This window comes from Salvia splendens, chromosome 13 (assembly GCF_004379255.2).
Source record: "Salvia splendens isolate huo1 chromosome 13, SspV2, whole genome shotgun sequence".
In the NCBI taxonomy this organism is placed as follows: Eukaryota; Viridiplantae; Streptophyta; class Magnoliopsida; order Lamiales; family Lamiaceae; genus Salvia; species Salvia splendens.
The window spans coordinates 3,963,873-3,976,063 of NC_056044.1; the positions used below are offsets into that span (position 1 = coordinate 3,963,873).

Here is a 12,191-nt window from a genome sequence, read left to right on the forward strand (position 1 = left end):
CAAAGTATTCGCTATGTGGAGAAATAGCGGTTTCCGCATGCGAAAACGGCGACGGAAGTAGGTATCTCCCCAAATCGGGTTATCACAGAAGTAGTCGCGTACTAACCGTGCGGCAGCTTCCTCCCGGTTCCGATTGATGTACTTCCGGGAGCGTCGTGGGGGTGGCGCGGCTTCCTCCGCCTCTCGTCGTCGATCTTCTTCGAGTGATTGTTTCATTAATTGACGCATTTGCTCAAAAGGATCCATTTGTTTGAGTTGATTGAAGATGGAAATTGGAGTGATAGAGATGATTTGAGAGGAATAAATGTGTGTTTGTGTTTGAAATGAGTATGAAATAGGATTATTTATAGAGTAAAATATATAAAAAAAATTTAAAAAACGAAAATAAAAATTTAACGGTAATATTACCGTTTGAATTTTTTTTATTATTAAAAGTCGAATTTAAAAAAAACGAATTATTGCGTCATCAGTGACGACGCCCACTCGCGGGCCAGCGAGTGGGCGTCACGCACGCATGGGGACGAGACACGTGTCGCTGGCGCGTGGCGGGACAGCGCGTCCCGTGTCTCGCCGAGACGGGCTACGGGACGAGACGGGCGCGGGCTAGGGACGGGATGGTCGCTGCAACGCGTCCCGCGGAGGACCCGTCCCTCTGGGACGAGACGCGAGCCCGGCGCGGGACGCGTAGTGGATGGTCTTAATTTCCATAAAATGAATATCATTCTGTATGATCCCATAAACAAATGGGTCCATAGCTCAGTGGTAGAGCAATTGACTGCAGATCAATAGGTCACCGGTTCGAACCCGGTTGGGCCCTCTCTTCACTTTTTTTTAAAAAAGTGAATTTAATCTATGATGAGTCCAATTATTATTTCGATTAAGAATTTAATCACCAATCATGTTAAAAGCTAAAGTATAATTAAGTTTGTTTGCTTTGGAAATTAAAAACGGAGATAAAGAAAAGGCTCTCTTGTGTTGGAAAAAAAAAATAGTACTAATAATTAAGAAAGGTAAACCGCGTCCTTATATTTTTATGTTCGATGCAAGTGACATGCTTGAATAATATTGTTTGATTTGAATAATCTATGTCATGTATTCCATACTACTATAAAGTATAAAATACTATAGATATGGTGTTGCTATTGAAATGGAATTAGACATGCAGCAATATCGCCCTTGCATTCATTTGTTTTTTTCTTTCGGGATATTAAAATTAATTGGTTGTTTATAAACAGGCTCTCCTTTGTAAGTTTTGTAAATAATCCAATTTAAAAAATTACTATTATACTTCTCCATTCACTCCGTATTTGTCACCATTTTCCTTTTGATTCATTCACAATTCATTTGCTATATCTATTGATAATAACTTAGTACTCCACTACTCCTAACTCAAAAGGAATCCTCTTTTTCCTCTTTCCTTTTATTTTAAAGAGACAATTTTTTTTGTATAATTTCATATGCATAATTGTTGTAGTATCGCTTTTTTAGTTTTACTATGTCTATGTCTCATTTATCCAAAAATTCTCATTTGCAGCAATGCACCCTTTTCCTTTCACTGTGACAAAAGGTCGTTGATTAGTGGAATATTATAATTACTGATCAATATACTTATTCCCTTCGTCCGCAAAATGTTGTCCATATTTGACTCGGCACGAATTTTAAGAAATATGAAGAAAAGTGAGTGGAAAAAGTTAGAGAAAGTGAGGTCCATTCATAAAAAAATGGAACAAAGCAAACTGGACAACATTTCACAGACGGACCGAAATGATAAAACTGAACAACATTTCACGAACGGAGGGAGTGCAAGTTTTTTACAATAATATTTGCACCAAAACGTTATTACACACATGCATTCAACTGTATATAATTTGGATATAGTATATTCAAATGGAGTAATTAAAATGCCAATAACACACCCAATTTGTTGTGTTGGCCTGCATATCTTGTACAGTTGTGAAAGAAGAGATGGCAAGAGCGTATGCAATGGCGGACTTCGCCGCGGAATTCCCAAGGATTTGCTGGATGATATATATTCACATTCAAATACTACAATTGTAAATAATATTTTAGATTCAAAGGCCCAAATAACATGTTGAGGGCCTTTCAGCCCACATTGTGAAGGCCCGAAAGTTCACCTCTTCAAAATCAATTAGCCAATTCTAGGGTTTCTCAACATCAGTCTCGCTGCAAAGAGAGGAGGCGCCAAGGTAACTGATCCACAACCTTCCTCTCTCCATTTCTATGATTAATTCAACCAAAACTCAACCTTGCAACAAATGGAGCTTGATTACTATTTTTGCAGGTATTTCTGAAAAAAATTCAGCATCATGAAGCCTATATTTTGCGGGAATCTGGACTTTGACGCTAAGCAATCCGACGTTGATCGCCTTTTCAGAAAATATGGGAGGGTGGATCGCGTAGATATGAAATCTGGTAAAAATATCTTTAGTTGATGGTTTCTTAAAGTAGATCCTGTGTTGGATTCTGTGGTACTGTGTAATCCGCTTCCATTATTGACCTCGAAGGCTCGAACATTGCACTCTCTGTATCACACTCGATGAAGCATCTAAGGCAGTTTGTACTTGTAATGTCGATGGAAACTAAAAAGAAAAAAAAATTTGGATGGATGAAAGGGGAGAGCTGAGTGATTCTCATTAGTCATTTAGTTGTCGTTTTGCTTTAAAGTAAGATATTAATCGATGTTGCAGTGTAAAAAATTTGTGTTTTTTACTAATTGAATAGAAAAAGGAATGTTTAGCTGGTGTTGTTTATAAGAGGGGGGCGCTTTTGTCTTTATGTTATAGTGAGGCTTCGAGCTCAATAGTTTCTTTCGCGCAGGATTACTCTTGGTCTTCCTGGATGGATGGTTCTCTCTGCTTTAATTTTCTGGCTTGTGCCCAAGATACATGTTTGTCTGTCCGAAAGAATCGATATTTCTGCCATGCTCTACCATTCCACACTACCTGTAGATCATTCACTTTTCTATTCCTCACCACTTTGCCCAGTCACCGATTTCCAACATGTTTCGACATAGATTCATGTTCAATTCGGATCCAGTGGCAGGTGTTATGTTCTCTTCATGCAAAAGTTTTTTTCCCTTTCCTCTCCAATGTCTCCATCTTATTTGCAGGGGTTTTGGATGTTGTAATTGTTTACCTAGCATCATTATGTTACATTGTGCAAGGTGTCTTTTAACTTAGTCATTTGTCTCCCAGCTGAAAGTCTAGGCTTGTTTTCTCTTAACTCTTTTCGGCTTTATAGGCTTCTGCTTTGTCTATATGGAAGATGAGCGGGATGCAGAGGATGCGATCCGGAGGCTTGACAGGATAGAGTTTGGCAGAAAAGGGCGCAGAATTCGTGTTGAGTGGACCAAGGTATGTCTGTTTTTATATTTATTTAATGCCAAATGGTATGTAGTTTATACGTATGAATTTAAGGTTACTGTTGATCCCTTTTCATGACATAATTAAGTGTGCCTATTTCATCTGCAGCAAGAGCGTGGTAGCAGAAGGCCTGATAGCACCAGAAAATCTTCTTCCAGTGCACGACCTTCTAAAACGTTATTTGTCATTAACTTTGATCCTATCAATACTAGGACCAGGGACATTGAAAAGTATTTTGAGCATTATGGGAAGATATCCAATGTCAGGATCAGAAGGAACTTTGCCTTTGTGCAGTATGAGTTGCAGGAAGATGCAACCCGAGCATTAGAGGAAACTCACTTAAGGTCCGTAATAAATCCATCTATTGTCTTGTTGTTGTAGGTGTTATTACTATGGTCTACTAAGCCAACTAAAGTATGTAAACATACACAAAAATGAACTTAGAATAAGGTCATTAAGCTACCGTATATTGAAACCCCAGATCATAGTTTCTTGAAGCCGAATGGGAAAACTGCCTTACTTGACACTCTTCTTACTTTGCAGCAAGTTCATGGATCGAGTTATATCAGTTGAATATGCAATCCGGGACGATGATGACAAAAGAAATGGGCACAGCCCTGATGGAAGAGGACGTGACACGTCTCCTGATAGAAGAAACTATGATCGCAGACGTTCCCCAAGTCCCTATCAAAGAGATAGGGGTAGCCCTGACTATGGACATGGATCTGTACCAAATTCTAGATCAGAACGAAGGGGCAGTCCTCAATATGGAAGAGCAGAAAGCCCTGCCAATGATAGATACAACAGGTCATTATTACTATTCTTTATTTCTAGCATTTGTTACTTTGTAGTACATAGTTTCTGTGGACTAAGACTTAATGAAATTTCCTTATCTGATCGTATGTAAACATGCAGTCGTTCACCCCCGCCTCCACGGGAGAGGTCTCGATCACGATCCCGGTCTTGAGAAGGAAGAACACTGTTGGTAGCATTTGGTAGAATCTATTCTCTTCATTCTTCCCTGCAAATTTCTGCAAGTGTTTTTCAACTAGTTATTGTTAAAACTTTGGGTAGAGAGTGTTGTAGCCTATGCATAGTTGAATTCGATTGTGATTCGTACTTATGTCAAACTGTTCTATGTCTCAACTTATGTGTATCTGATTGATCTTGTATTTCATGGATAAATTGATGTAATCGTGCTTTGGTTTATGATTTATGTCCAATTTTATGGATCACAACTGAGCCTTTTATAAGACAAAGCCAAATCATAAAATATGATTTACTCGACTAATAAATACTAAACATATTCCAACAACCCACACTAATTTAACACGATGAGACACTTTCATTGCTCTAACTAAATGTATTTACAAAATATTATTCCCTTGTTTCATTTACAAAAGAAATGAATTTATATTTAGAATGCCCCGCTATAAGTTAGACATTTTCTTTTATGGCAAAAAATGACAAAATATCTTTCTCTTATTTTGTTTATCTTTCTTAATTTTTTATCTCTACTTTATTGCACTACTAAAAACCTATGCCCAAAAGAAATATGGAGTACTATTTTTTTATTAATATATTTAAGTAGACATTGAAATGATAATTCAATGTATTAAATGGAGAAAAATAATGGTAATTGGATATAATCATGTCAAGATTTAAAATGCTGATAGGTCATCATGCAAATAAAAATGTAGAAGTTGTGTTATTTTTATCCAATTAATGATTTTTCTATCAATTAAATTATTTATCTACATATTTTTATAACTTCGTTAAAGTTGGTTTTCCTCTCCACTATATCATTATATAAGTGATCTCAATGAAAAAAAAATTCTGTTTATTCACTTTGTAAACCCAAGAAAACTAATCAAGGAGATTCAGTTAATAGAGAATGATAATTGAAGTACCATTGATTTTGTATTGAATATCGGAAAAACACAAAAGAAAGGTAAAATAAACCATAGCTTTATTATTACTTATTTTTAAACTACGTAGACTATATTCACTTTTTATTTAAACTATATTCACTTAAAAAAATGACAATAACCAATTTTTCATAGTCATGATACATCATTTTTACTATTATATATACTTATCCAATATCTTTTATCAATAATACTATTAATCAATTTGATACTTTTGATTGGAACTTGAGGAGAGACAGAGTGAACACATGTTTTCCTCAAAAAATGAACACATTCTAATTTCGAAATATATGGGTCAAGCACAACGTGTTAGATACGATTGATGACCAACAAAACAATTATATCCAATTAATAAAATTGCAATATTATCCTTCCAAACAGCACCCAACAAAACTGAACTTTATGAGCCACCAACCAATTTATGAATTGATATAATCTACCAACCAATTTATGACTTGATAAAAAAAAAGAATCTCACCCTTTCTTATTATTCATTTTAACTTCAATTATCATGAGGCATTGATTTGATAATATTTCCATCATTCAAACGAAAATGATGAAATTTATTTACATAGATAATGAGAGAAAAGAACGGAGAAATTAAAGATAGAAAATTTTTATAGCACTCATTTTCCTCTGACAAATTTACAACAGGAGTTTAGTTTGATTGCTTAGGCTACAATATAATTACCTATTTAGATTATTATTTATGATTTTTATCATCTAAAGTTAGATTGATTCAAAAAAATCACTCTACTAAGGACTACGGTGGACCCTAAGTTTTAGTTAAATTCATGTTTTTTTTTTTATGTTTTCACCTACCAATATTCGTTTTCAACTGAATTATCCCACCTACCTCAACATTTTTATTGTAATAAGATTCTTAAATTAGACGTATCAAACAAAGGGGAGCATTGTCGGTCCAATAATGAAAATTAGATAAAAAGAGAAAAAAAGAATCATTTGTCGCCTACTATTTTACTGATGATTTGAATCTAACAAGAATCATTTCCCACACCACATATACATTTAGCCGCCATTTTCCCAAAGTAAGATTTCTTCTTACCCACCAACTGTTTGATGGAAAAACAGTGGGTCCCCGAGAGTGGACCCTACTGGAAATATAGAAGTGCACATCAAGCACAAAGCAAGATAGGTGATGCAAGACTTTGTTGCACCTCTTCATTATTATCCCTAGGGATTCATTTACTTAATTCTTGATTAATTGGTAAAATTGTCATTATTTTATTGGACGCTCCTATTTATAATTATAATTATTGGTTTCTGTTGGTTTGTCACTCATTTGAACTTTCTTCTTGCTGTTTCTTAATAAGTCTAATATCTCCTCATTGGCTCCCACAAAAATACAATCTTTTTCTTGACCCGTTTCTTGAAAATTCTTGATGTGGGCTTTATTGCTCTGTTTTGCAGCTGATTTTCATATTTTTTCGGGGGATGACTTATTCTCACCTAATAGTTGACTTTCAGATGAGCTACCTGAAAAAAGCAATCTTGATCTAAGATTCAAAATAGGAGTGGTGTTATGTTGGGGTCTGGGGTGAATCTGATCACCACAATTATTGGGTTTGGAATGAGTGCAACTTTCATTGTTTTTGTCTGCACCAGGCTGATTTGCGGGCGGCTCCGCCGCTTGGAGGCCCAGCAAATGTTGGATATTGATTCAAGAATTGATCTTGAGCTGGTATGTGTCTGTTTTGTTGGTCTTTGGATTGAGTATTGGGCTAATTACCTATGATCATTGCAATCTTGCTACTTGCTTTGTGTTCTTGTACATAAATTCGACTAAGTGAATGTTTATGTTGAAGTTGTTTGGTTATACAGTTATAGTACTATGTGATTTCTAAGGTAGTGTGATTGCTTCATCTTGTTTCTCCCCTTGCTAAATGTATTTTTTTTCTGTGAAATCTCTGGCTGTAAAATACATTGTCATTTTGTGTTGTTGTGAAATCTTGCACTAGTGATGAATTGTGTCAAAGTTTGTGTATTTAGAGGCAATTAACCATATTGAAAATTGCATAAATGAGTAAGTGAGGAGAAGATATGTAAACAAATTACAAGAAGTAGATTGGTTAGTTGAAGCTTTTTCCATATGGATATGGCCTTGAGGTTCCTATCAACATTGCATTCTTGAAGATTCATCGTGTAGATCATCATCGATTATAACAGCTTCTTCGGATGTTTGGCAGCCAGAGCATCGGATTAATGGCCTCGAACCAGTAGTGGTTGCAGCAATCCCGACAATGAAGTTCAATCGCGAAGCATTCAGCTCAATGGAGAATACACAGTGAGTATCAATGAATGGCTTGAATGAAATAGGTTGATTTTTGTTTAAACTGAATATGTTGTGAAATTACAGATGCAGCATATGCTTATCTGAGTATCAAGAGAAAGAGGTGTTGAGAATTATGCCAAAATGTGGGCATAGTTTCCATCTATGCTGCATTGATGTTTGGCTAAGGAAGCAGTCTACCTGCCCCGTGTGCCGTCTCTCGGTGCAGGCGCCTCCTCCGACCACGCCACAATCCTCGGAGATCTCGGCCGAGTATTCGCAGCAGTGGCTGCTCCCCTATGCAGCAACCTCTAGATCAACATAGAAACTATTTCTGCTTCACTACCTTTTTTTGTTTCCCCTTTTTGATTCTGAAAATTTTGAATTTACAGAATGTAGAAGGGATTGATTGTAGATATATTACATAATGGTGAGATTCATTGATTTATGGAAATATGTTAATATTGTCAAATGGTACAGGCAACACATTTAGAGAAGAAAGCCATGGGAGAAAATAATTGCATTGAATTGGATAATGAAATGGTACTCAACACCCATATATTTATAGGGATGTTGGTGACCTTTTGAGATCCTACAATAAATGTATTCATGGAACTACACTATTATTGGAACAAGGCAGGCATGATAAACATTCCAATCTTGGAACTCCATTATTCTTTAATGCTTCTTGGAACTCCATTCTTCTTTAATGCTTCTTGGAACTCTATTTTTCTTTAATGCTTCTCCTTTTATCAACACTCCCCCTCAAATTGAGTGGTGAGATCTCCAAAACTCAATTTGGAAAGCATATCTTCAAAACTCCTTGAGTTGACTGCTTTAGTTAGGATGTCGACAAGTTGATCCTCAGAGCGAACAAAAGGGAGTTCAACAATCCCATTCTCGATGTTTTCTTTGATGAAGTGTCTGTCAACCTCCACATGCTTCGTTCGATCATGTTGTACTAGATTTTTTGAGATGCTTATAGCGGCTTTGTTATCACAGTACAACTGGCACTTGCTCGGAGAGAGATTAATCTCTTTCATCAATCTCCTTAACCATAAAATCTCGGTCAACCCTCTTTTAATCCCACGAAATTCTGCTTCAGCACTCGAAAGAGCCACCACCTTCTGCTTCTTGCTTCTCCACGTTACCAAGTTACCTCCAACAAAGGTAAAGTAGCCTGCTGTAGACTTCCTATCATTCGGGTTTCCTGCGCCGTCAGCATCTGTATAACCATGAATCCCAAGATGCCCATTTTTGGCGAACAACACTCCATGCCCTGGAGTTCCCTTCAAATATCGACAAATCCTAAGTGTTGCCTCCATGTGATCCGTCTGCGGCTTATGCATGAACTGATTTGCAACCCCAACTGCATAGGCAATATCTGGCCTAGTGTGCGAGAGATATATGAGTTTTCCGACTAGTCGCTGATACCGACTATGGTCAGTCAACTTGGATCCTTCTCTGATTTGTAATCCATGATTAACTGCTAGAGAAGTGTCTGCTGGTTTACATTCGAGTAGGCCAGTCTCTGCTAGTATGCCCAGGATATACTTCCTTTGTCGCAGAAAAATTCCTTTGGTTGACCTTAGCACTTCAATTTCAAGAAAATACTTGAGATTCCCCAAGTCCTTCATCTCAAATTCCTGAAAAAGATTCTTCTTCAATGCCTCAATCTCTTCTAGATCGTCACCTGTAATAATCATGTCATCAACATATATGATTAAACATGTGATCTTATCACCTCGCTTCTTAAAAAATAGCGTATGGTCTAAATTGCGCTGTGTATATCCATAGCTAATCATTGCCCCAACAAACTTCCCAAACCAATACTCTTGGAGATTGCTTCAATCCATACAAGGTCTTCCTCAATCGGCACCCTTCACCTGCTTTAAAATCTGTTGCAAAACCTGGAGGTGCCTCCATGTAAACTTCTCCTTTCTTCTTCAACTCACCATGCAGGAAGACATTTGTCACATCAAACTGGTGTAATGGTCAGTCCTTATTAGCAGCAATAGATAGCAATACCCGAACAGTGTTCATCTTAGCTACTAGAGAGAGGGTCTCAGAATAGTCAACTCCATATGTCTGTGTATAGCCCTTTGCGACAAGTCGTGCCTTGTACCTTTCTATCGAGCCATCAGGTCTTCTTTTGATAGTGAAAATCCATCGACAACCCACTGGTCGCTTCCCTCCTGGTAGAGCACATTTCTCTCATGTGTGGTTTGGAATCAGTGCATCAATCTCTTTCTTCGTTGCTTCCCTTCAATGCTTGTGTTTCATAGCTTCTTCCCATGTCTGTGGTATTTCTTCTTCTTCATATAGTGCATTCTCGAAAGCCCCAACCATCTCTAATAAATGGCCTTTGGCTAGGTTCACAATAGAGTAGCGCTTTTTTCTGTCAATCTTTTCTGGTGTATACCTTTTGGGTGGAACTCCTCTGTTTGGCCTTGGTGGAAGTATGTATCTCCCAGTGTCACGGTCAACCCTTCGACCTCGACTTCCTCGATTTCCCTTTCTTCGGCCTCAATTGAATTTTCTTCTGCACTTATAGTGTTAGCCAAACAATTATCTGTATCCACATGAGTACTTACATTGGAAAACCTTGAAGGAGAAATATTTGAGGCGATGTCACCTTCCACAATAGACTCTACCACATCAGAGACTTGCTCAGCGGAATTGCTTACTGCTTTCTCTGTTAGGTCCGCATCAGGATTGCTTGGCATTGGCAGTGGCATTGAGATCCAACTTAGCGGGTCCGTATCATTGTTATCCCTAACATTACTCTTCCATTGACCGCTAAGATGGGTAAAGAAATACTCAGTTTCAAGAAAGTTGCAGTTCATTGTAACGAACATACGATTGGACTTTGGATCGAAACACCTATACCCCTTTTGATTTACCCCATATCCTACAAATACGCATTTAATAGCACATGTGGATAGTTTATTTCTTTCATGTTTAGGAATGTAGACAAAAACGGAGCATCCGAAGACGCGAGGTTCAAGAGTCAAGGGCGGAGGGATTTTTGTGTAGGCGGACAAGACTTGTAGGGGAGTTTTGTGTTTGAGAATACTTGTGGGCAATCGGTTTAAAAGATAGGCTGAGGTGGCAATGGCTTCTGGCCAGAAGTGTTTCGGGGCTTTTGACTCTATAAGCATAGAACGAGTAATTTCGAGGAGAGATCTATTTTTCCTTTCAGCCACACCGTTTTGTTCGGGAGTATGAACACATGTGGTTTGGTGTATAAGGCCTTTGTTTTCGAAGAATTGTTTCATGTTAGAATTAACGAACTCCCCCCCATTATCTGACCGAAGGACCTGAATGGTTTTGTGAAACTGAGTTTGGATAATGTTATAGAAATAGGTAAAGTGTGACAAAACTTCAGATTTTTATTTCATGAAATATACCCAGGTCATGCGAGTGCAATCATCTACAAAAACTAAGTAATATCGAAAACCTTGCCCTTCAATAACTGGTGCGGGCCCCCAAACATCAGAGTGTACTAAGGCAAACGGGGTTTCAACGCGAGTATTACTTAATGGATAAGAGTTCGGATGACTTTTGGATAAAAGGCAAGTTTCACAGTACATCTCATGCTTAGGAATAATACTAGGAAATAACAATTTTAAGTAACCGATAGATGGATGACCCAAGCGCCGATGCCAAAGCTAAGATTTCCGGTCAGCTGATCAGTGAGTTAGCATGGCCGTCCCTTTTTGAGCTATCTCATCCACATAGTAAAGCCCATCGCGTTTAGTGTCACGCCCAATTATCTCCCCGGTTCGGATATCCTGCAACAGACAAAATTGTGGCTGCATTAGTAACGTACAATTCAATTCCTTTGTTACATTACTAATGGATAATAACTTATGAGACATCGAAGGAATATAGAGACAATTTGATAACTGCAAAGTAGGTGAAATGTTAATAGTTCCAGCCCCCTTAAGTACTGTAAATTCTCCATTGGCAGTCTGGATATGAGATTTTTGAGGTTTCTAAAGGTTGGTAAGGTCCGAGACATCATATGTTATGGTATCGGTTGCCCCACAGTAAAAAATTCATTTATCATTTTTTTCATGGCCATTAGATACTGCACACGCAACTCCAAGCTTCTCGAGGGGCTGAAATCGATTTTGGCAAGTAGTTTGGGTAATTATGGAATTTTCAGGAGGTTTGGGGGCTAATTGGGGAAAAATATTTTTGTGGGGTACATCTTGCAATTTCTGGTAAATTTTGGGGGGTGATTGAGGCTGCAAATTTTGGTGGGGTAAAACCTGCAATTTTCCAAAGGTTTGGGGGCCACTAATAAAAGAGCCCCCTATCCCTAATTTACCTGAATTGGGCGCCGCTTCTTCCCCCATCAATTATTCACTCCAATAGTGAATTACACTTCCACTTCCGCCGGCGACGAAATTTGCTGCCCCGGTTGTGTTCACCTGCTGAGCAGCGGCATCTCCGGTCCTACTTCCTGGCTGGACAGCATCGGCGGCTTGCGCGATCCCCTGCACAGCGTTGCCTTCGTCGCCTCTGACTGCTGCGGCGGTGTGCCCGCCACGGTTCCAGGGTGTTTGCGGTGGCGGTGGCTTG

General features: G+C 38.2%; 3 protein-coding genes and 1 non-coding gene across 8 annotated transcripts; 3 read left to right on the plus strand and 1 right to left on the minus strand.

Moving 5' to 3' along the window:
• The first annotated feature begins 745 nt into the window (after positions 1-745).
• TRNAC-GCA lies at positions 746-817 on the plus strand. Its single transcript has one exon. It is a non-coding gene; the product is annotated as a tRNA-Cys (tRNA).
• A 1,315-nt stretch (positions 818-2,132) lies between these two features.
• Positions 2,133-4,618, plus strand: LOC121762268 (serine/arginine-rich splicing factor RS40-like). 5 transcript variants are annotated; one of them, XM_042158086.1, is made up of 7 exons: positions 2,188-2,207; positions 2,324-2,433; positions 2,839-3,184; positions 3,262-3,374; positions 3,492-3,727; positions 3,927-4,190; positions 4,299-4,618. In XM_042158086.1, exons 3-7 carry the CDS (start codon positions 2,860-2,862, stop codon positions 4,348-4,350), a joined length of 990 nt encoding a protein of 329 aa, XP_042014020.1. In that variant the 5' UTR covers positions 2,188-2,207; positions 2,324-2,433; positions 2,839-2,859; the 3' UTR covers positions 4,351-4,618. The 5 variants fall into 5 exon arrangements, with proteins under 5 accessions (XP_042014022.1, XP_042014023.1, XP_042014020.1 ...); XM_042158088.1 differs by lacking the exon at positions 2,839-3,184 and having other exon boundaries at positions 2,133-2,207; positions 2,303-2,433; XM_042158089.1 differs by lacking the exon at positions 2,839-3,184 and having other exon boundaries at positions 2,184-2,207.
• A 1,910-nt stretch (positions 4,619-6,528) lies between these two features.
• On the plus strand, positions 6,529-8,049 carry LOC121761153 (RING-H2 finger protein ATL67-like). The gene is made up of 3 exons (XM_042156752.1): positions 6,529-7,013; positions 7,519-7,616; positions 7,689-8,049. Exons 1-3 carry the CDS (start codon positions 6,855-6,857, stop codon positions 7,924-7,926), a joined length of 495 nt encoding a protein of 164 aa, XP_042012686.1. The 5' UTR covers positions 6,529-6,854; the 3' UTR covers positions 7,927-8,049.
• A 581-nt stretch (positions 8,050-8,630) lies between these two features.
• LOC121760358 lies at positions 8,631-10,447 on the minus strand. The gene is made up of 3 exons (XM_042156038.1): positions 10,024-10,447; positions 8,753-9,132; positions 8,631-8,678 (listed from the first exon to the last, which is right to left on the minus strand). The coding sequence occupies exons 1-3, from the start codon at positions 10,445-10,447 to the stop codon at positions 8,631-8,633; spliced, it is 852 nt and encodes a 283-aa protein (XP_042011972.1).
• Positions 10,448-12,191: the final 1,744 nt, after the last annotated feature.